Source organism: Manacus vitellinus, unplaced genomic scaffold, assembly GCF_001715985.3.
Source record: "Manacus vitellinus isolate BGI_N305 unplaced genomic scaffold, ASM171598v3 scaffold_17_pilon, whole genome shotgun sequence".
NCBI lineage: Eukaryota > Metazoa > Chordata > Aves > Passeriformes > Pipridae > Manacus > Manacus vitellinus.
In genome coordinates, this window is record NW_021939256.1 from 7588761 (window position 1) to 7612300 (window position 23540).

The window sequence follows — 23540 nt, forward strand, 5'->3', positions numbered from 1 at the left end:
ACCTTCACAGGCTTTGTCTGAGTTTTGTGAAGGGACGGTTTTTGGTAAAATCTTTTGTGCCACTGGAATGCTGCTTCTCTGTACTGCCCTTTTGCAGGCATTAGGGTTCAGCACTGTGGTTCTGAAGCAAAGTTCTGACATGTTATTCTGCACTGCTATAGCACACCCTGTGTTGCCTGGTGGTACTGACTTACAGGGGAATGCAAGTGGGTGTGACTACTGTGTCTAAATAACGTGACTAAACCTGATTATGAATGCAGCTCAGACAACTCAAAAATAAGTTGTTAGTGTTTTATCAGTAGTGTGCTTTGTGACAAAATGATCAGTGGATTTTGAAATCTTTTTTTTAAAAAGAAATTGTTAAGCTACGTTACAAATAATTTCAAAATTAAGTCAGAAGGATACTCTCATACTGAAAAAAATCTAATGATGAAGTGTACATCTTGGTTTTTACTAGTGTAAAATAGGAATGTTGTACAGTCTATAAAATTAAATAAGGAAACCTTTACACTATGTCTATTACTTTTTTTTATTTAAAATGTCACAAAGCTGATTTAGCAGCACTTGTTTTCTATCACTTCATGTAGTAAATTACCTTTTTCAGGCCATTATTTAAATGACTACCTACTGGTATGTAAGAAGTCCCACGAGTTTCATAAGAATATGCTCTTATGTGCATAAATCCATTGCTGAATTGGTGCTTGAATCTAAAGCACAGCAACAAAGCCAACAAAGATGTTATGAATGCTTCTAAGCTTGCATTTTCCTGAGCATCAGTTGCTTTTGTCTCCTGTGATAATGTTGCCCTCTCAGCTTTGCTTTAAGAACCAGAAAGTTTCTCTAGCAGACTGCTATCTATCTTTGAGAGTTTGTCCAGAAAGAGGTTAACTGGTTGCTTGAGATTCAAATGGACTTTAACCTCTTCTAAGAAAAGGAAGGCTAGCAAGGGTAAGGGTTCAAGGAAAGCTGAGCTTAATATGCAAGTCCCTCAGGAACTAGGCATAAGAGAGTTAGAATTCTGAGAATACCAGAAAACTGAGATCCCAGAAGAAGAGTTGGGCTGTAAGATTTAGAGAAACATCAACAGTAGCTCCACAGTGAGGGTCACACTACACAATTCCCCCATCAACTTTCTTTTTGCCTGACTCTTTTTTCTAATTTACCATCATTTTGCCCCTCTTTCTTTTTACAGAAATCTGATTGAAACCTCAGGCTTCCTGATTAGCCTCTTTTCATTTGGGGTTTTTTCTCTGTATGTGCTCCCCACCCATACTTTCTTGAAGTGAAATAGTGCTCAGAAGGACATAATCTAAGCTGAGACATTTGCTTAGAGGTCAGTCAGGTTTCTGCTACTTTCTGGGGCATCTGTAACCCTTATGCCTCAGAATAAAAATCAGATTGGATGAATAAAGAGAACTTTGAGCCTCAAGTTGTGTCAAGGAAGTTTTAGATTGGATATTTGGAAAAATTTCTTCACCAAAAGGGTTGTCAGGCTTTGGAACAGGCTGTCCAGGGAAGTAACCGAGTCACCATTCCAGGAGGTAGTTAAAAAACATGTAGAAGTGGCACTGAAGAATATGGTTTAGCGATGGACTTGGCAGTGCTGGATTAATGGCTGGACTTGATGATCTTAGAGATCTTGTCCAGCCTAAATGATTCTGTGATTCTAAAATGAGTAGTGGTGAGTGCTGAGAGACAACATAAATGACAGAAGATAAATGCATTGGTTCTTCAAAACCTTGTAACATTTGGGGAGTACTGATAACTACTCCCTGAAGTCTTTTATCACCATACTTTTTCAAAATGTACTTTGGATTACACTTTGCTTTTCTCATTAGTTTTTTTTTTATTGTGTCAGTATAGTTTCTGAAGTACATGTTGTATTTGAGATGCAGAAAAAGCAACTCAGTATAGCTTATATTTTCTAATTTGTTTCTTCCTTTTTCTTGTGATTATTTTTTATGTGTTGTTGTTTAACTGTGTCCAGGGTTTGAGCTGCTGATTTTTATTTTTTTAATTCTTTTAATAAAGGACATTACAATGACTGGCTCATTTTTCATTCTGGAGTGGTAAATAATTTGGAGACCATCATTGTGTATGCATAGTTTTCTTTTTTTTCCCCTACAAGTGTTCCTTTGTTTTTATTAATGCCTAATTTCTCATTCTGTCTTACCACAAAATGACCAGCTGTCGTAAGTGGTCATAAGCAGCTATTTACAGTCATGTCTAGGCTGAACATTTTTTTAAGGGCTCTTGAGTGTGAGGCATTATTTCCTTTTACAAAACAAGTTAGTTTTACCCACATGATAGCTAGTTCTGCTTGTCCAGTAGTGACATCAAAATTACTTACTGGCTGAGTGGGTTAGTATTCATGTTCTTATTCATGTTAGTATTCTTGTTCTTATTTGGATGCGGGTTCCACTTGTTGAAATACCTTTCCTTCTCTCAACATTCCCTTTTGAGGGTTTTGGTCCTTTTAGGAACTTCTCTCTGAAAACAATTTTCAACATGGTGTCTTTAATTGTTCCATCTACATCTCAATGAACCTTTTTAGTCCCTCTTTAATAATAATCTATGTTTTTATGTTCATTTTTAGAAACTGAATTCTACTGTAGCAGATTATTTTCTGATTCCAGAAGCATTTTACTACGTGAATACTTTGTAGTTACTGTTGAGAATCAGTAACTACTTTGGTTTTCTCTACTAAACTATTTGATTAGATTCTTTTCTGGTGCACTTCTTAGGTCTTCAGAAAGTTGATATTAAACTAGATTTCAAAGACTAGCTTTTGTAGGCATTCCTTTGGACCAAAGTGTCCATATTATTTATAACTGATTTCCCATCATGGTTGCCCCGTCAGCCATTCATACATTTCCCTTCTCACATCTGTAGTTACTTGAAATGCCCATGTGCAGAAATAGGTGCTATTTCTTTGTATGCAAATTTTGTTTTAGTTATTATTTACAAGCAAAGTCTGTAGAATTGGAGACCCACTTTTCTTCTGTAGAATTGGAGACCAACATGTCATCTGTACCTTGAAGAACATCACATATATGGGAAGTAGAAATCTGTCAACCTTTAAGTTATACAAAGCTAAAGACTTATCTTTTTTAAATTATGTTTTCTGGGGCTGTAGAAATTGAGCCAGATTGAAAGGTGGTATTTTGATACTGTTAGCATTCAAAATAACAACCGAATTAATTTCTAAGCTGGAACCAAACAAATAATTATTTTGATATTGTAGTAGAAAGCTTGGATGTCAACAATAACTTCATGTAAGTAAGAACCACAGACAAATTTGGCTTGGAAGGGGCCTCTTCAGTGTCAGATCAAGTTGCTCAGATTCTTTCCAGTTCATTTTGCATTTCCAATGCTGCAATTTCTGTTGTCTGTCACTGTTTTGGTTTGCAACTCCAAGAAGAGTCAAACTGTCTTTCTTGCACCCTCTCCCTGGGGTAGTGGAGTACAGAAATGAGATCAGTGCTACCTTAGTCTAATATATAAACTGACTTATCAATGATTTCTTGGAAAAAACCCACTGTATAAACAAAGCCTCAGCAAGTACTGTAAAAGCTGTTGCATCAATGGCCTTTTTTTTGCTTCCATATGTGTAAGATCTTCCCTCTATAACGCTCTCTTTTTTACCTTTTTTTTTGTCATCTTCTTAAGTTTAGTAGTATATCTACTACTCGAGCTTCTCTGTCTAGGGAAGATACATCTGTGCCCATAGAATTCTTATTGAAATCTATCAATGCTACATAAATACACTTCTTCCTGGTCTTCTCCTCCTCTGTATCACAATCTTATTAAAATGTGTACGTTTAAAAAAAAATTTAAATAACACTTTTCTTTAATGCTTTCCTTCACAGGAGTCTTTCTACTGCTAGGAGACAGAGACAAAAATGTACACATTTGTTCTAACTGAACAAATTCTTTTTTAAAGGTCTGAAGAATAGATGGCTTGTTTAGGCTTCAATAAGGCATAGGCAAATCATATGCTGTGTAAACGTATATGATCTCAAGACTTTATTTGTGTTTCAAGAATTTATAAACTCTTATTGTATTGAAAGCTTGTAGAACTAGTGTTTTGGTATGTCAACATGGCTACTTGGCTATTGCACTCTGCTTTTACTAGGAGTTATAAAACAAATGTCTTCTTTTTATTAAATATGGTCTTCTAAATGAATGGTTTATCAAATTCTTTTCTTTGAAGCCTTTCATATTAGATCTGACATTCAAATAGCAGGATTTTATTTGTTTTTTTGGCTCATCCTTGGTTCAATTTTCTTTCATTTTACTCTATATTGTTTCCCAGTTATAGTGCATTAAAGAGCAGCAGTGGTCTAGAATGGAGAAATGTAAAAGTATGCTTTTTTTTAAACTGTAACTTTATCTTCACTGAGTATCTGCTGGCTCATGTCATCAGAACAGAAGCTATGTCAGGAGAGGCTCAGATTAGAAATAAGTCTTTAAAATTTCCTTCTTCTCTTTTCTCTTCTAGAGAAATCCAGTAAAGAGCTAGAAACATCATAGGTTGTCGTTCTTACTGATGTCTTGATATGCCCTAACTTTTTTTTCCTACTTGGATAATTAAATCCTGTACATGATCATTAGTCTTCCAGGATGTTTACAAATCAGCATTTATAGTTTCTCTTCAGTTGTGACAGTTGTCTAGGGAGTCGGAGAAGCAAGTAGTACTCTAAATTGCTCCCCTTGTTGGCATGACCTCAGGTAGCTAGGAGGAAGAGGAAAAAAGACCAGAACGACCTTCATATTTGGAATATGAGAAAGAAGACTCTACCTCATAATGTATGAAGGAACAGCAGTTACTCTCTTTAGAGAAGGTAAAATTACAGTAAAAATATCTTTTCCTATTGCAAATAAAATTGAAGTGGACAACTACATTATCTTATTCTTGACAATCTGACCTTTTCCCACTGGCAAGATTGTAGTTCAAACTAGCTGCAACAAATCTTAAAAACATAGATTATTTCATAGAAAAGCTGGGTTGTGTTCATGACTAGTAAAGGAAAAGGTCTTCAATCAACTACTGTCATCTATGAAATTGTGTGTTTTATTTGACAGTGTTATTAGAATGCCTACTTTGTTCTAAAGACTTTTAATTTTTGTTTTTATTGTTGTTGCCTTAGTCTTAGTCTTGGCAGACTTAGACTTTTGTTAATATATAGATATTCCTAAAAATTATTTCAGCTTCTTGTAATAATTCTGAATCTTCTGTCTAGTTTTTTTGTGGTAGGTTTTTTTGGTTGGTTGGTTTGGTGGTTTTGTTTGGTTTATTGTCATTGTTGTTATAATGTTCTTCTTCAGATAAATGTTATTTGACAGAAATGTTCAAACATGTTTTGGTTCTAATGGTAAATATTTAGTTTTGCTAAGTGATTTAATTCAGGTTCCCTTTCAAAAAAAGGACTAGAGCAAATCAGGAACATCTGCATTCAAAGTAAATTACTTACTGTTTATAATTCACTTTTTTATTGAAATATTTGCCATGATGCTGACAATTAGATGTGCCACAATATTAGCTTTAGACCACAGTTGCCTGGGAATTGTTTTGTGTCACAGTAGTTCCGTTTTCTGGGCTGTAGAAATCATACTTTTTTAATATATAAGGGGCAAATATTAGTTATCCCCTGCATTATAGATCCTCTGTAGTTGTTGTAGCTGTAAGTTATTTCTGATGCACACCCCCATCCCTCAACATGAATCATTTAAATATTGCTTTTATACTTTTTTTTTCCTAGAAAATAATGTTAATAGTATTATTCCTAAAAGTATGCTCTTGAACCTTGATATAGTTGAGGGGCTTTCTATGCTGAATTGTTTGCAGTCAATCAATTATTTTCTTTTGTGTTAATTTTCAAGTTATACAAATAACTTCTGGGAAACTTAAGTCTTTCTATTCATTATTTCACACTCTTCAGAAAAAAGCAGATTAGTACAGGTTAGAGTGATTTGCTTATACATACATACCATCATTTTTGGTGTTTAATCTCCAACTGTTTAATCAAAACCAGATTTCAAGAAATAGGAGGTTTGAATTAGTTGCTTCATTGAAACTAGGTAAATTTGTGGCAATTAGACAAGTAATTTGTTTGAAGCAGTCTCCTTGCTGCCCCAAACCTTGCTACTTCATAACAGCTAAAAGGTTTGTGTACATTTTCCAGGGTGTAAACTTATGCTGACCTAGATTTTAAACAAAACTTCCACAGACTGAGGCTATGAACTTACGGTTTACATTCATTGCTTTTCAGATGTGCCACTGACGGTGGATAGGAATTAGCTTTTTACCTAGTAACTGCTTGAAAATATCTACTAATCAGTATCATTCTTGAAGGAATAAGGTTTTAGAGAATTTCTTTTTGGCTATAAACATATATATACTTTTTGTAGAAGCTAGGTAATATTATATGTAAATCAGCAGTTATTTCACATGCTTTGTTAAGTAACTTATGTTCAGCTGAGGAAGGTTTTAACAATTGAATTTCTAGGACAGCACCATAGTTGGGAGTTGAACAATTTCTATCTGACTGTGTGAAGAGTAGATGCTTTCTAATTGACAGATCTTGTTGAAGACTTCTAATATACTATGGTCAAGTAAACGTGTATCAAATTGATTCCATTTACCATCTCTTACTGAAGCAATTTGGTGTTCTCTAATGTTACAGTACTGCACATCTGTGCCATCACGGCATATAATGCCTGTCTGGTGGTGTTACAACTTGTGGTGCAAAAGTTGGGCTATATAAGTAACTAAATAAATTACTGAGTCATTCAGTGCCTGAGATTATGGGAAGTGTATTTTGAAAAAAATCTTTTTTCACTGTGTTTAACACTGCTTGTCTGTTGGAAAATAGTTTGTAATTCCTGCACTTCCCCATATGTGCATGTGTTTCAATGAGAAGGATTTTTTTCTAAATAATGATCAATTAACTATGAAAACTTTGTGTATGTGTTTCTTGTTTCCTAACAGCACAACTTGGAGACTATAATGCTTCTGTGCATCATTCAGGATATCTCTCAAATTATAACTTTATACCAGAGCAGAACAAAGATTTTCTTACCAAAGTAGAATCTCTACATGAGCAACACAGGTAACATGAACTTTTACTTCTCTCTCACCTCTTGAGTTTTTAAAGAAAAAACAAGATGTTAAAAGGAATACTCAGGTTCTTAGTAGGTTCAGTACAATAGCTGTTTATATTTCATTACCTTCTGTTAAGTGAAATAGGTGCTAGCCTAATTATATTCAGAGTATAATGTTAATGTGTTGAAACATTTAAATAAATATCTAGTTATAATCTCCAGTAAATCAGTTAACCTTATACATTATTAATGGCAACCATCTAGAACACTGTATTAGATGTTTGAGGAACAAGGACATTTGGCCATTTTTCAAATTCTATAGATTTTTTTGTCTATCTGTGTGGAAAAAAAACAAACCACCAAACCAAACCACCATAACCATAAAACACCTCAATTTATATTGTGCTTTCTCTCCACTCTCATGAGTGTAGTATAAATACATAAATATAAATACAACATATTATTCCAGTCAGTGTGCTGCTAATTACTCTTTCTGACCCTGATGATTTGTCTCTTGTAAGACTGCAATTTTAGAATTAGAGGTGTTGATCAGATATTTGCAAGCCGAATGCAAATATGCCAATCTAAGAAATTGTCTGTGAACATTTGGGAAAATGAAATCCGAATCTCTATGGACTTGTTTTCTTTGTCTGTATTTTAACTGCAGTAGAGCTAATTCCTCACTCTTTTAGTTTCTTTGATTCATAGCCTGAAATATTTCCATTTCCATCTCCTCCTAATGTTCCTCAGCTCTTTTTTTTATCTTTCAATACTCTTACCTCTCCCTCTTGTTTTTTTACTGATAGTGGGTGTAGTGAATAGTTCTGAACTTCACGTGTTCCCTAGCAGTCCAGAACATGCATTGGCATTTATGAAGTAGAGGAGAGATAACCACTGAACTCTTAACTGCAACTTCCCTTCTGTTGTAGATACTAATCTTGATTGCTTTCATAGCAGTTCATATTCAGAAGCACAGCAGCTGAGGCCTCTACTCCTTCCATATTAATATGCAGTTTCCAGTAGGCTCAGTAGTTTTTAGAGGGGGACTTTTGGACAGGAAAAAAATAAATCTGCTTGTCTTTAGGAAGCAGTCATCTTGGAGGGAAGATTCTGAAGAGACTCGAAGTGGTTGGGTTGAACTCATATCTTTAGTGCTATGGTAGCAAGAGATATAAAACTGGTTATGTCCTACAGAGACCAGAAGGTACCTTTGGTCCTAAGATGTGGTGGAGTCTGTTGGAAAGACCCCTTTCTTTTCTGGTCTTTTCAATGAAATCAATGCTTTTATTGAGTGACTGTGGCAGAGTGAACCCTTGATGACTGAGAAGTTTAACTGCTGTATTTGAATTAGCGTAGATTGTGGTATTTGAAGTTCTGAATAAAAATACTGAGTAGACTGGACTAGAAGAAATATTTATTGTTTTAACATCTTTTTTTAAACTTGGCTCTTCAGGCCTATTTAATTCAGAGTGCAGGGAGAGGCAGACAAGTTATTATTTATCCTGGCAGTATTTCTTGCATACTCCTTTGGCGTGTATAGAGAATACTTAGGTCTGAGACATGATTTTGACTGATTCAATGCCATAATATGCTTGAAGAGAATGGTTCTGGTGCTCACCAGGCCTTTGGGAAGGAAAGACAGAAGGGGAGAATTTACTTTCTTACCCTTTGAGGAGAACATTCTTGCTTTGGAGTGAGATTTCTGCTAATCTGTGGTGAATAATATTTGCTATAGACCGTATAAGTTATCTGTAAATTGTTGAACCTTTGAATTAGTATTCTTAGATTACAGGATTTTCATTCTTTAGTGTCTGTCCTTTAGGAAACTTTCACAAAGGAAGATTAAAAGGCTTGAATTGGTGAAACACACAGACTTGAGAAGTTATGTCTTGTGTGTTGTAACTTGATGCAAGATTTTTATTACCCAGGATTTATGTTACTTTGCAAAACCTGAGGAAGTAGTTCTCTGAACATGTTCATGGCAGACACTATTCAGTGGACAGTACAGAACTGCTGAGAAAGTCACTGTTGTCATATTGAACTGGTATAGCTTCAGAAATTTTTCTTCTGTATTCATCCCTAAACACATGGGGGGGGTTATGTATGTAAGTTCTTCTAACATGGTTTCCTTTTTGTTTCTTGTTTAGTGCATAAGCAGCCTGAGATCTTAGGATGAAAATATTGTCCAAATTTATAAAGTTTTTTTATTACTTGCAAGATCCAGCCATCAGTTTGAGGAGAAGGATGCATTTGAAGCTTCATAGGAAACTTATATATATGCCAGATAAGATTTGGTAGGCCTTGGGTATCAACAGCTATAAAAATTGGGAAGAGACACCAAGACCAGTTTCCTCTTGCCTGTTTATCTCACCGAATAACTACCATCTGCTTAGGGACCTCAAAATTTCGTTTCATCTGTAATTGAGTAGGAGGGTGTAACAAAAAAACCCATAAGTCTGTGCTGAGATACTTTTTCTTGTTGACCTTTTAAGATACAAGGTCAGGTGTGGATGGCATATGCAAATTGAGAATTAACATTTACAGACATTTCTTATTGGTATGCAACAGACTTTCTGAACAAAATTCTTGATCAATTTTTTTTAAATGAAGGTGATGTACTCTTGCAAATATATTCAGCATTCTATAGTATAATAATTTTTTTGTTTTTTGTCCTTACTCTTTTTTTCCAATATTTTGATATCCTCAAGCCACACTACTGGCTATTGCTTTCAAATTCAAGGTAACTTTAAGTTTCCTGGAGCATGATCTAATTGAATTATCATTGAAAAATGAGAATTACTGAGTTATGTGGAATGCTTTATAGCTGCAGTTCTTAACACAATGTTATGTCAGCTTTTTGCAGGTTCTTTTTAAATTGGGTTTGATTAACATAATTTGATGCATGTCATTTTGGAAGCTTACCTAGCAAAGTCTTGTTTTTACCTGCACTTAGTTGTAGATATGACAGGATGATATCAGATGTCTTTTCTACTTAAGTGTGTGTAGCTATTACATGCATCACTCAACTTCTGTTCTCACAGCTACTGCAATGGGGTGTAGTAGTGCCTGAATCGCTGCTCTGTGCTGTGAGTCCAGGATCACTGTGGGCACAGCACAATGTCAATAGGCTATGGCAGATTCCAGGATAGAGCTGCCTCTTGTCTGATTGTTTCTTTACAGGTCTTGGCCCTGCACTTTATTGGAGAGGACTACTTTCATTATCACACCTAAATGAATCTTGTTTAGGCCTCGTTGCATTCCTCTCATATGAATGATTAGTAGGCCGCGTGGGAGAACCAGCTAAATGGGGACCACTGATGAACTCTTTGGGTTTTAAAACTCTTAGTAGATTCTATCCTTCCGTAAGGATACATAACCTGATTATTGAATGTGTGGGGATTTTTGATTTTTTTTTTTGGTGTCTGTTAAAAAAAAAATTAAAAAAATGTATAAGTCTCAGAATTGTAGAAACTTTCTAGAAGATCAGAAGATCAAATCCTTGTATGTCTTGCTGCACATAGCAGCGGGAGAAAAAAGTATTTTAGGACTTATAGATTGTAGGTAAACTCTGATGGCTTTTCCTTGGTGAGTTTCATAACTTTAACTTTATTAATCTGCTGCTCCCCTTTATTTTATTAATACATTCCTGCTACTAATCTTTCTCCTAAATGACTTCCTTCTGAGGGACCACATAATATAGAATATTTACAGATAAAGCTTCTTGCTGTAAAGTAAGGTTTTAGGGGAATAGTTTCCTCATACCTTTGAACATAAGAGATAAAAATTATTTTTCTAAAAAGAGCTGGTCCGGAATGGCTAAGGTAATAACAATATGTATAATTTGCTCAATTTTTTGATAGGACTTTAGGAGGATTTTCTCCAGTGAAGAACTTGTGGTACTAGTTAATGAGATTTATTTCTCAGACAGTGGGCTTTGGGATTCTTCTCCTTTTCTGCCTTTAAACAAATACACTATAATTTTTTTATTTGCCTGTGGTTCATATTTATTATTTTTCCCCTCTTTTAGTGGCCTCAAGCAATCTGAAGCAGAGTCCTGCTATATAAATATAGCACGAACACTTGAATTCTATGGAGTGGAATTGCACAGTGGTAGAGTATGTTTATATTGTAATTTTTCACTTGGAAAATAAATTTATATTCTTTTTTTTCACATGAATGTAATAGCAGTAAAAAAAAAAAAAGTACTGACTTTACCAGGTGTTCCTTCTAATTATAAGAGTTGGGTAATTTTTCAATAATTTCTGTGTAACATAGGTGTTGGAATTTCAACCAAATAAGTTAGCTCTCCTTGAAAGAGTAACAATGTATTTTTAAGATAAATTGTTTCATTACTACAGTATATTTTACTTAATAGTTTTAGTAAAGTTTCTGAATGTCTTAGCACAAAAGAAAATGAATGCTCTGTTCTGTACTGTTAGTTGGCAGGTGTTTTAAGAGTTTTAATTAATCTGAATTTCTAACACTAATTTCTGAAGTGTTAAGAATATAGAGATTTCTTTTAAAATTTCTTTATTCCCTGACACCAGGCTAAATCTAAGCAGTATTTAGCAGCTTGAGTGATGACTACTAAAAATGTATTTGAAATCTTTCAGATACAGGGTGTGCATTGATGAGAAACATGCCCTAGTATTTCACTAGTACTGGCATTTAATTATCTGATCACACTATTCATTTGAGGCGAATCCCCAAAATTCTTTTTTATTGGCATTCCGGTGTACAATTTACCATTTGTGCTTATATCTAATAGTAAATTGTTTTGGCATAAAGCTTGTAGTATAAAAACTAAATTAAGTGACTGCAGATGAATGATATCCTCAATGAAGATGACTATTGTTTTTTCTAACATTTTTCTGAGTTTTGCTAATAATTCTGACACTGAGAATTTTAATGAAAAACTCATAAATTTCTGTAATGATGAGGAAGAAATACAATAACTAAGTTGCTTTCTTCAGCGTGGTGCTTTCTTCTGGTTTTTCTTTATACTACCACAAATAAGTGAGTGTTGCATTAGATGTCTAGGAATTCCTAAAGTACTCCTGTGTGAAACCACTGTAACTACATTCAAATTATGAAATACAATGCTTAAACAGTAGAGGCTTTTCTTAAAAATACGGAAAAGTACAAAGGAAAGGAAATAATTAAAGTGCTCCATCTCATATGAGTATCAGGAGAGGCATCTGTTAAATGTGATCAGATATCTTCCTTCACATGCATTGGTTGTGTGTAAGTAATCTAGCATATATGAACAAATTTCTTGTGTTCTTGTGTCTTCTGACAATGTAAAAGCTTTCATGACTTCTAGTAAAAGCCTTCATGATTTCTAGTGAGTAATTAACTTTAAATGGCAAATGGGCATCTTATTAAATTTGACTTTGCCTAGGTTCATTGTCTATTGGGTCATCTGCCGCCTTTCTGCTTTAATGACGAACTCTTTACTGTTACACTTGAGATTTCCCTATATACACTTAACTTGATCAGTCTATGCCTTTTAGCTTCTACTGTAGCCTAGTATTTTGATAAGCCAACTTAAGTTCTAAGACTATCACTATGTGGCTATTGTCTTAATATTCATGGCATGCTATGTCTGAAAATTCTTCCGGTTTTCATTATTCTTCCTGAGTTATAGGCCACTGAACTACATGCAGGATGTCAGTAGTCATCATACCAGTGCCAAGTAGTGAAGATAAAGTTGACTCAGACATTTTCAACTAAAGGAAATTTCATTGCAGTGTACTGGGCTGCTCTGTCTTAGCAGAAATACCTTCTGAAGATATCTGCCTAAACAGTGTTTTGTTGTTTTTTTTTTTCCCTAATGCATTGTTTCATATTTAATGACCTCAGTCTCACAGGTTGTCAGAATATTAGTCATGAACTCCTACCCTGCCTGACACTGAACTGTATGATCTGAATCAACTAGAGTACAGATTTGAATCAAAGCCTAGTCTATTCCAGACTGCTAAAATGCAGACTGTCTTGCTACTGTTTCAATCCAAAATAATATTTTCATCACGATTCAGTTTTTTTTGAAGCATGAAGTGTTTGAAGTGATCTGTTTTTTCTGGCACTTGAACTGAAGATCTAGACATTTAGAAGCTGTTAGGAAGGTAATAGAAAGCAAAACAGAAAATATGCTACCTTTTAAATCTGAGTTTTGATATAATTTGAATGTTGAGCTTCATTCTTCCACTCCCTTCCTTATCTCAAAGTGGGTAATGGAAAAAGAAAAATACAGACAAGTATAATAATCGTGAATGTCTTAAGGAAAAGCCTTCTGTAGCAGGTGAATAGCATGCAAAATGTGAATAGCCAACAATTCTTAATTTTTTTACTTTTATTTTTTTGCTTTGGTACTAAAAGATTTACAAAACTTCAGTCTACCTGAAAGTGACAGGTTTAAGTAAAAGGAACTTTTTTCATATGGCTGCAGTTACAACTTTTTTTTATTATTATTTCTTTCATGTTACCTGTTTCTTTTTACAAACAGATGCATGTTATTTCTTTGCTGTGCAATTTAACAGCATAGATATTTTGAAGGGAAATAACTGCACATCAAGTTCATATTTCTTTTGGAGACCCTCTCTTTATGCTAGTCCAAGATCTAGGTTACAATAACAAATAACAAATAGCATGGGAGATTAGTGGTTTGTACTGGTGCAGAGAGGGGTAGGGAATGAACTTTGTTCTGACAAAGCTCTTGGAGAAAATAGAGTAGTTTAGCCTAATTAATCCCTATCAAATGTTTAGCTAATCCTTTATTTATGCTAAATCATTTCAATTTTCAGCTTTCTCCTAAAGCTGTTTTTCAAGGTAGAGACAGCTTAATTACATGCAGTTCATCTCCTGAAATACCTCAGTTTTCTCCCCAAACGTTAAAATAAAGGGGTGTCAGTTCTGAATTCCTGTATTATGCTGGCATAAACTGGCACTTTGGGAGCTTCTTCCAATGAAGATTCAACCAACTCCTCTAGCAGAAGTTCTTGGCAAAGTGAGGCAGTAGTGTGCTGAGGGTTCTGGGTTACTTTGAGTGTATTTGGCCTGCTACCTATTTACTGATTTTCTTTTTCTGTTCTCTCAGAGACAGGTCTGGTATTCCTCTCATCTTGCTAGAATTCAGTGTGACAGTATTCAGTGTTAATGCACTGTGTATTAAACAGGTTGTGCTCATTCTCTGTGAACCACTGTGGTATTTCACTAAAGGTTTATAAATCACTTTGCAAATTAGGTTAAGCTTCACTCATTCATATGCCTGAATCACTTCTATTCAATTGTTTTTGAGGGATTTATTGTAGACTTTCTACAGTATTGTCAGAACACATGCTACCTGTTCTATTCTTCTGTACCTTACTAATATAGAGAAATTGGGATTGGACATGGAGGAAAACTATATATTAATTGAGGACAGAGTACCATCTAGAGGAGCAGCTATGTTACTGAAGGCTTTCAGAGAATCCATTACCATTGGTAATCCTTTACAAAACAGTCTGAAACTGCTTTTGAGTCAAACCTGATATTTTAAACAGTGGGTTCTACTCTTACATGTGGATTTATATAGGTGTTGAGCTCTGTTTAGAAACTTGTGTAATAACATATTAGTATGTATTGATCATAAGAAATAGGAAGCCAATATTTCCAACTTCTGTAACATCAATGAGGGTTTATACTGAAATTGACCATCCAGAATCCTCCTCCCTCTCTTTTTTCTTATTTTTTTTAAACTCAAATGTCTGCTTATATGGAAGAATGTATTCTCTCTTGAGTATCTCAATACCTGGAAAACATTATAAATTTATGATTTTTTTTTCCCAGTTGAGCATTAAGGAAATGCACCATTTTTGTTTAGTTAATAATGGATTTAGTTGAGTGTGTCAAAGATTCATGTATACATGTGTATCTCTCCAACATACTCTCATATGCAAAATTGTGGTCATCTCTCCTGTCAGTCTTTATTGCTAAGACTTTTTTTGGAAAAAGTAAGGAATTATTTCCCCTCTCTTTTTGAACTGCTTATAATCAGAAAATTTGTATTGAGTTCCCAAGATTCTGTGACATTTATCTAACTGATCTTGGGAAGTACTTCAACTTCTTTCTTATGCTGAAATTAATAAGGCTAGACTTGCGAATTTAGTTTGATACTGACCTAAAGAATATCCAGTGTAGTAGGATGAACTTTACAACTTGTTTTACTGAATGAAATTTAGAATACCTATTAGATAACATCAAAGGAAAGAGAGGCATGAAAATCAAAGCTCAAATATGTTGTTGAATTTTTTCCTCAAGAATAGCAATTTAAATCTAGAAAGCTTGAAAATTAAATTTATAAGTAGATAAATGGGAATGACACAAACTGCATCTGTATTCTTGCAATGTTTTTCTCTTGCAGGATCTCCATAATCTAGATCTTATGATTGGGATTGCATCTGGTGGAATTGCTGTATACAGAAAACTCATCTGTACAAGCTTCTATGCCTGGTAAATTCCTTTACTAGTAAAGAAATATGTCTAATTTTTTCCAACTTTTTTCCATTTGCTTTCACATTTATTCCAAAGAAGCCTACAGTAGGTAAATTTGTTCTTTATGGAGTATCATTGTATTTCGTTGTGTTGAGATAAAAATGAAACCTGTTGCCTAGGCTTTTAATCCATAAGGCTTCTGAACTTCTTGCACTGTGTGAAGTCTTGATAAAGTTAATTCACATACAAGTATGTGTACATGATTAGGAGGACCCTGTGATCTTAGAGATTTTTTGCTGTTATACTCAATAATATCTTTAAAAAAACTCAGAAAAACAAAACAAGAAATAAACCCAATAAGCACTACTATTAAAGCTGAGCAGCTAACTGTCTGAACATTTTATCCTGACATTCAGAAAGAAGATATTTTCTTTTTTGAAAAGAAACATAAAATGAGTTATTTGGTGTTTGAGATATACTGGAACTAGGATAATATGATTTAGGCAAATTTTTAAATGTCAAAAAACAAGGCTATATAACATTAACAAGGTTTGGAATCAGCAGGGGAGAGACTTTTACATTATTCTTTAATACTGAAAACATTAGAATGCATGATACTGTCATAGAAAATAATCTCTACAAAAAGAAATCTAAAGTGAATGACATGAGAAATTATTTAAGCTATAGTTTTTGATAGTACTTTTGGGCTTTATTAGTTTTACCATGCTAAAAATGATAACATAAATTAGAAAATTATATGGAGTCTGGTTTTTGGATTGGATCAGAATGAATTTTTCTCAGTCTTTCTTTTTTAAAGTAAGGATGAATTTGTTTTTTATACTTGATAAACTATAGCTTTGTCTTGTTATGCATAATTTCTTCATATATTTTGTAACCATTTTTCTGGAAAACTGTTTCAGTAAGATGATATACTGTTCTTAATTATGACAGAAAAATGCACCCTAATGCATTCTACTTGCTTTTTGCCCCTTAGAGACAGTCCTTAGAAGCATTCTTTAAATACTTGAGTCATTCCATCCTTTCATTTAGGAACCCAACTAAACAGCGATTTCATATAGAAAAGCAATAAAATCAGCTTCAATTTAAATTTTAGTGGAAAATATACTGCAGAGTCTCTGGATTTTTCTTTTTTAGTTTGCTGTCAGTTGCATTTCAACTCCCTTGGTTGCACTGCAGTCATCCTAGATAAATGTATGTCAGTAATAATGCTCTCACACAGCAGCACAGTGAAAACTTATGGTTTTCCATTGCTAATGCACATTAAAGCACAAAAGACTTTTATTTTTCATCTTTGTACCCTGAGCATTGCTCTTTCATACCTCAATCTCTCGACTTCTTTAAACAGCTGCAGGTTTTAAAAACTGTCAGCTGGAGGCACATTTTCTGTCTTCTGCAAGTCTTGTTCTGCTAACTTAGTGACCTAAGTAAGGTATGTATGGATAATAGTTATTTCTGAAAACCATAGCAATGGCATTTTAAAATCTTTGACTATATGATTATTTTAGGGAAGGGAAAGAGAGTTTATAGCACACAAGACAGGAGGAATCCACAACTTCCTGTGCTACTTTTACTCCTGGAAAGCACAGAGGAATAAAATACAGATGCTAAAACATCTTTCACGAAGGCCTATTCTCATTTACAGGAAGAAGTTGAGGGGGGAAAAAAAACCATAGGTTTTTCAGTTCAGATAACTTCCACTCTAAAATAAAAGGTTTAGGCAGTAATATTTTCAGCTGACAGCTATCAATTGTTCCCAAGCTGTCCTACACACTCTCCCTCTCCCTCTCTCTCTCAGAATATCTTCTCAACTTGAAAACAAGAACTCCCTATATAGGGGCTAACTTTTTGATATTTTATTTCTGGCATCTTGCACGGGTTAGTCATAATTCTCCATGAAAGAATGGTGTCCATTCCCTGCTCCCCTCCAAAACAAGCAAACACCGAAAGTCACCACCGCAGAGTAGCTTGGGGTGCATTTGTAGTATGCACTCTCACTTTCATTTTAGACTTCAAAGCAGAATATATTTCTATAATGCCCTTTCACCTGATTGAAGTGGTACTTATTTAGGCTTTTTATGTAACACTATTTGTACTAAATAGTTTTTCCTACGTCACTATTAGTATGATAGAACTCAAGGTGGCAGCAAACACCATCAAGACGCTCTTTCCAAAATTTTAAGTAAAGTACTCTACAGCATTAATGGATGACAACAATACAATTATGCCATATGGTAGTAGTCAAAGGGGACCAAAAGTTTTCAGGAACAGAAGCAGTGAGAATTTTTCTTTGGCAAAAGGAGGATTTTCAATCAAAGCAACCTACGTGAGAAGCTGACTGATCACTCAGAGGCAATGCAAGCTAAGATAGGTTTAAAAAATAACTCCAGATATAACACAGTATTTTATGTGCTCTGGAAAGTTATTCCTGAGGGTGCTTAACTGTTCTGTGATAATTTCCAAATTGATTTTGCAGGTAAAGTATTATCTTAATGGCAAAGACATACAAACACTCTCTACATCAGCAGCAATTAAGGTTATTTATTAAATACTATTCTGTGTATGCAGTTTCATTGCTTTGAAAGCTTCAGAGAAACTGCTAGAGCAATGCATACTACAGTGCTAGTCAAAATTTGAAAAACATCTCAATTACCTTGAATAACAAATTTGACAGAACTTTTCCTACTGAATCTGTCAATGGCAAAGTGTGAACTTACAGGTAAAGAAACATTTTTTTCTTCAGGTCACAAGTACCAACTGCTAGTACTAAGTACTAGGACAGGACTGGCAGCTTAATCAGAAATTAGCAATTATGTGGCCCACTGAGTGACAAATCTATTTTGATCCTACGAATGACAGGAAGATGGGACCCAAAAGATGTATCATTTTTAATATGTTACAACTATGAAGTGCTTTATAAGTAGACCATGAAATTTAATGATTTGTGAATGTTGCTTAGTCACTGAACAGACTATTGGTGAGAGAGAAGGACAGCTGAGCCACCAGTTAGAATAACAGTAACTGCCTTCTATTCAGATAATTTTTGATTATGGCATCTTCAAGCACTTGTTAAATCTAAATCCTTTGATCCCTTAATCTCTCGGATCTTTTTATCGTCTTTCTTGGATCCTTTGGATTTTGCTGGATATGAACATTCACTCAACTTGTAGGCATAACATTGCAAATGATTTTTAGTTAATGCTAAATAAAACTGTCAGATTAACAAGTGTTCTTTGTCCCTGAACTAAATAGGTTTAGTTGTACTTTAAGAAGAATGAAGGGAATTGAGAGGGGTGCTCTACTTAGAGGAGTGTAAAAATAAAGAGAATTAAAGCCCTGATTTGGTTTGAAGTGATTATGTGATCATGCAGTGAATCAATGTTTAAAAAAAAAAAAAAAGCAGGGAATAGAGCAGAGAGATTAAGAGAGTTTTAGTACTTTGGGATGCTGGCTCCCTTTTTGTTCTTGGGTGGAGGAGTTTTTGCTTAGTCTGCAAGGTTACTTTTTTGTGTCCTGCATTTCTGCTGGCTTGATGTTAGGATAAGAGCAGATCATGGAAGCAACTGTGCAAGCTGAGAATGACTGCAAAAATTTGTTTGTTGAAGTTTAATCTAAGTCAAGAAATGTGGTAAGAACGAACCAGAAGCACAAAACTTGAGTGCTACTAGTTCAAGCAGAGTATACTAGAATCAAGGAAGGATTTATATATAATGGGTTGCAACTTTTCATTAATTTGCACACTGGTTTACCTGGTTGTGAAAGCATAGTGTTAATAAAATTCTTGTTTGTCTGTGGTTCTGTAATTGATGGAGAAAAGCATTTTCTGAAATTGGTACATACTCAGTTTTCCACCTCTTGTGCAGGAGCGGGGATTGTTCATTGCATTACCTTTCTTGTTAGTAACTGGCAAATATATTATCCTGTATTCAGGAACAATGTTGCTCTATAACTCAAGTGCATCTCCCATGGGCAGTGGGGAATGAATTTTATGCCATTTATCCCGCTTGCTGAGAGTCATGCAAGAACTGAGATGACTTTCAAAATAGTTCATACCTGATGATATCTAATGTCCTGTGAAACAGTCTCATCAACAGGACTTTCAGCAGCAAACTTCCAAAACCCTTTTATGATTTTTTTCCTTACAAGTATGACTTGATCAAAACTTAAAAAGGTTTCCTTTAGGCATCCATATGATTCCAGCTGACCACAAGAGAATTCTTTTTTCTGAAAAATGTAACTTTTCAGTTACTGAAGTAGAACTACAGCAGAGAAAAATTAGGTATTTTAGACAAATCTTGTTTTGCTGTAGGAAGGTGCGTAGGTAGGTAGAATTTTGTTTAATTTAGCAAAACTGATAAGCTTATAATTAAAATGAAAATTACTTGAGCACCAATTCCAATTGTAATCTTTACCTTATAAATATGTGTTCATACTGTGTATATGTAGACAAGAGGTGTTCAGTTCTAAAATTACCACATAATTTACATAGCAATGTTAATGAAGTGAAAAATATATTAACACTCTTTCTTACAGTTTTCATTCTTCTACAATTATGATTTTATCTACAAGATGTGTTTCATTATTAACACAAATGCATGATATTTTTCACATTATGAAGTCAGTTCTGTGAAGCCTCTGGGAAGTTTCCATGGTTGTATGACCAACCTTGTCATGTCTTTAGGGTCTTAAGTTTTGTTCCTTTAGTCACAGTTGTCATATGACTCTAAAGTTATACAAAACTTGACACATTTAACATTTGTGCAGCTTAGTAAAAGGATGTCATCAAGCTTTTGCTGCAAGAATAGATTTGGTGGGAGAGAACTGCTGTGAACTATTTAAAGAGTAAATGAGGATATCTATTTGCCACTCAACACAGGAGATGGCTGCATAATATTCATTGAATATTTAACAGCTATAATCTTTCGGGCTCACTGTATGCAGTATTATTTTTCATTGTTTTATCCCTCTAAATATTATTCAATATTTTATGGTCTGTTTCTTTCTTTTAGGGTGAACATATTAAAAATTTCCTTTAAAAGGAAAAAGTTTTTTATACAACAACGGCAGAAACATGTAAGTAATCATCTAATTTTGTTTTGATCAGGTGATCATACTCAATATTTTTGCCTTAAATATAAGCAATAAACTGCTGATCAAAAGCTTCTTTTGTGGTAACTTGCCTTTGAAATTCTGGTTTGTTAACTTGGCCTTGCTCTTCTGGTCCTCTTATCCTCTCTGTTTCCCATTTTTTGTTTCCTTTTCAACACTGAATCCTTCCACTTTTGGTCTAATACACTGTATCTTTCCTATGAAGGTTTCTTCTCCCTTGGAGACTTGGGATAAGTGCAGGTCTCCATCTTTTCTCCAATATTTATTAAACTAGCATATTTCCATTTTCTTGCCAGCATCTGCTGCTTTTTCTTTTGTCACTCTCCCTGCCCTGTAGAGTTACTCAATGCAGCGAATCTACTAAACAACTGCTGTGTGTAACATGGAGGGCTTCAGAAATTGGCAAAGTATGTGAAGATATTTGATAAAACTAATGTAATTTTTCTGCTGTTAAGGGTTGGCTTCATAATGCTGTGGGCTCCTGAAATATTAGTCTATTTAATGGGGGGGGGCGAATCTTGATTACTGATTATTATTGTGCTGACACAATACAAAAATAAATTAAGATATCTTTTTACAAAGACCATAGAATATTTAATATGATAGTAAAAGCAAAAAAAAACCCTGCAGAAACTAGGGACCAGCAGATGTATAAGTATTTTAATTCAGTTCAAGACAGAACTCAGACATAGTAAAACTATTAACTTATAGCTAAACTTCATGAAGGCTCTTTCTGGCTCTTTCTTAAACTGATAGGAGCTGTGTTACAAGAAGACCTCATGAGCCACATATACTAGAGAGTCTGCTAAACACAGGTTTCTATGGAGACTTTTTTTACCCAAAAGAAAAATATTTTCATATTATTTCTTTCCTGTATGTCCTTCTTTTTTCCCAGTTTGGTGGGTTCTTTGAAATTTGAGTGGCGTGCAAGCATGTACATGTTGTTACTGCTCAGGATTCACGTGTAAACGAAGTTAGTATCTAGAGAGGGTGTTACTGCACTAGTGCTTGCACAGATGCATAGCATGCATAGAGTGCATCCCAACCAACTCTAAGGGGATCTTCAGTTTTTTTGTTATCTGTAAGTTTCTAAATATATGGTTTATATGCAAACATGTCACAGTCTGTTCATATGTATTTCACTGCAGGAAGAAAGGAGGGGTTGACAAATTAGTGGTTTGTGAGTGCAATAATATTACACTTGCAAGTATTACCTTCCTCTGGGTTTGAGGGTTAAAAATTCACTGATAAATCGCAATATCTTCATATACACAAATATGGAAGGCTTATGAGCAGCAATTTCCAAATGTACCTGTGAGAATAAATGTAGTAACAGAACTCTTTGAGAGTGATTAGTAAAATGGAGGTTGGAACTACATGATCTTTAAGGTCCCTTCCAACCCAAACCATTCTTTGATTCTTGCAGTGTTTTCAAAATATGGAAAAATGAAGTGTCCATAGACAACAGTCTCTGTACTTTATGTAATGAATACAGATATTTTATATAAGACTTGACTGCTGTCAAAAAATGAATTTTTCTTTCTGGAGACTTGTGTCACCTTTGAAGAGAGCAGCAATTTTAATTTGTTCAATTAAACATTTGATAAGTGACGACAGTTCAAGGCTCTTCTTTTAACTTATCTCCCCTTAAGTGATCATAATTCTTTGTTTTTTATCTATGTAGTAATGCACACAGTATTATGCTTAAAAAGCTACAGAAAAAGAAGGCTAGCTGCTTGACCTTTTTATTCTTTCTCAGTACATACTAGAAAGCAGACCAGGTGTGCTACTAAATCTATGGATATATCCATCCTTGTCAGCCCCCTTTGCTTGGAATTTAGGCAGTAAGTCTGCAGTACTCCAGTGGTATTGCTTGAAAAAACTTACTGATGCAGTGCATTGGGAGTGAAGTCCTGGGGGCTTTTGCCAGAACAGTGGGTCACTTAGGGGGCTTGTGAGGGCAGATGACTGAGTTGGTGTGGGTCTTTGGATTGATTAGCTCCTCGCTTGGAAATACAGGAGGAAATAATAAATGAGGTTGAAAGTAAGGAAGATGAAAGAATGTGGGGAAAACAGAGCAGATACTCTATTTTCATAGACAAGGTTTGACTAAAGATGATCATAGTGCTATAGCACTTCTTTTATGTTTTGTATGTCATATGTAGATTCTTTACAAAAATCTACAGGAAACTCTCAAAGGCAATGAGTTTGCAGTCTTCTGGGATCTGCCATGTTCCATTGATTTATTCTCCTTATTTCTTTTACTTCATTTTTCTTTTCTTATGTGCCTTTTCTGAAAACCCAACTTACCTTATCTCACTCTTTTCCTGCTACTCACATTCTCTTTTACCCTCCTACTGCTTCAACCCATTGATAGCTACTTGATTAGGAGTATGCAGTATTCAGTTTCTACTGAAGAGGTAGGTAAGGACTGGGGAGCAAGACTGCTGAATCAGTGAGTGTCTGTTGCTATGAAGTCTTGCACCCTTCATTAAATCTACATCAGATTTAAGGTAGGAATAGGAACTGTGCTGTTTACAAACAACATTTTGAACCTTTCAGAAACAAAATTTTCTTTTCAGTGTGCTTAATGCTTGAAGACAACTTCATTTTCTGCATATTAAAATATATCTTTACTTTCTGTGTTGTAGATATTTTCAGGTATGTAATAAGCATACAACTGATGCAAAGTTCTTCCATATGCTGAACTAGCAAGACACTCACTTTAGCTATGGAGGATTGTTTTCTTTACCTTAATGGCCACAAATTTCTCTAATCCTCATTTCTTGGTAATTATTAAAATGCCATTTTTGGAACTTGAGAGGTATTAGATCCTT

The 23540-nt window shown here is 34.6% G+C and overlaps 1 protein-coding gene across 4 annotated transcripts in view; it reads left to right on the plus strand.

Moving 5' to 3' along the window:
- Positions 1-23540, plus strand: part of PTPN3 (protein tyrosine phosphatase non-receptor type 3) — a 91019-nt gene that overhangs the window by 17567 nt on the left and 49912 nt on the right. For all 4 annotated transcript variants that reach the window (XM_018070138.2, XM_018070139.2, XM_018070140.2 and 1 more), the window contains exons 7-10: positions 6992-7112; positions 11132-11219; positions 15506-15594; positions 20604-20667. In XM_018070138.2, the coding sequence (XP_017925627.1) occupies positions 6992-7112; positions 11132-11219; positions 15506-15594; positions 20604-20667 (362 nt within the window). The remainder of the gene's footprint in view (positions 1-6991; positions 7113-11131; positions 11220-15505; positions 15595-20603; positions 20668-23540) is intronic.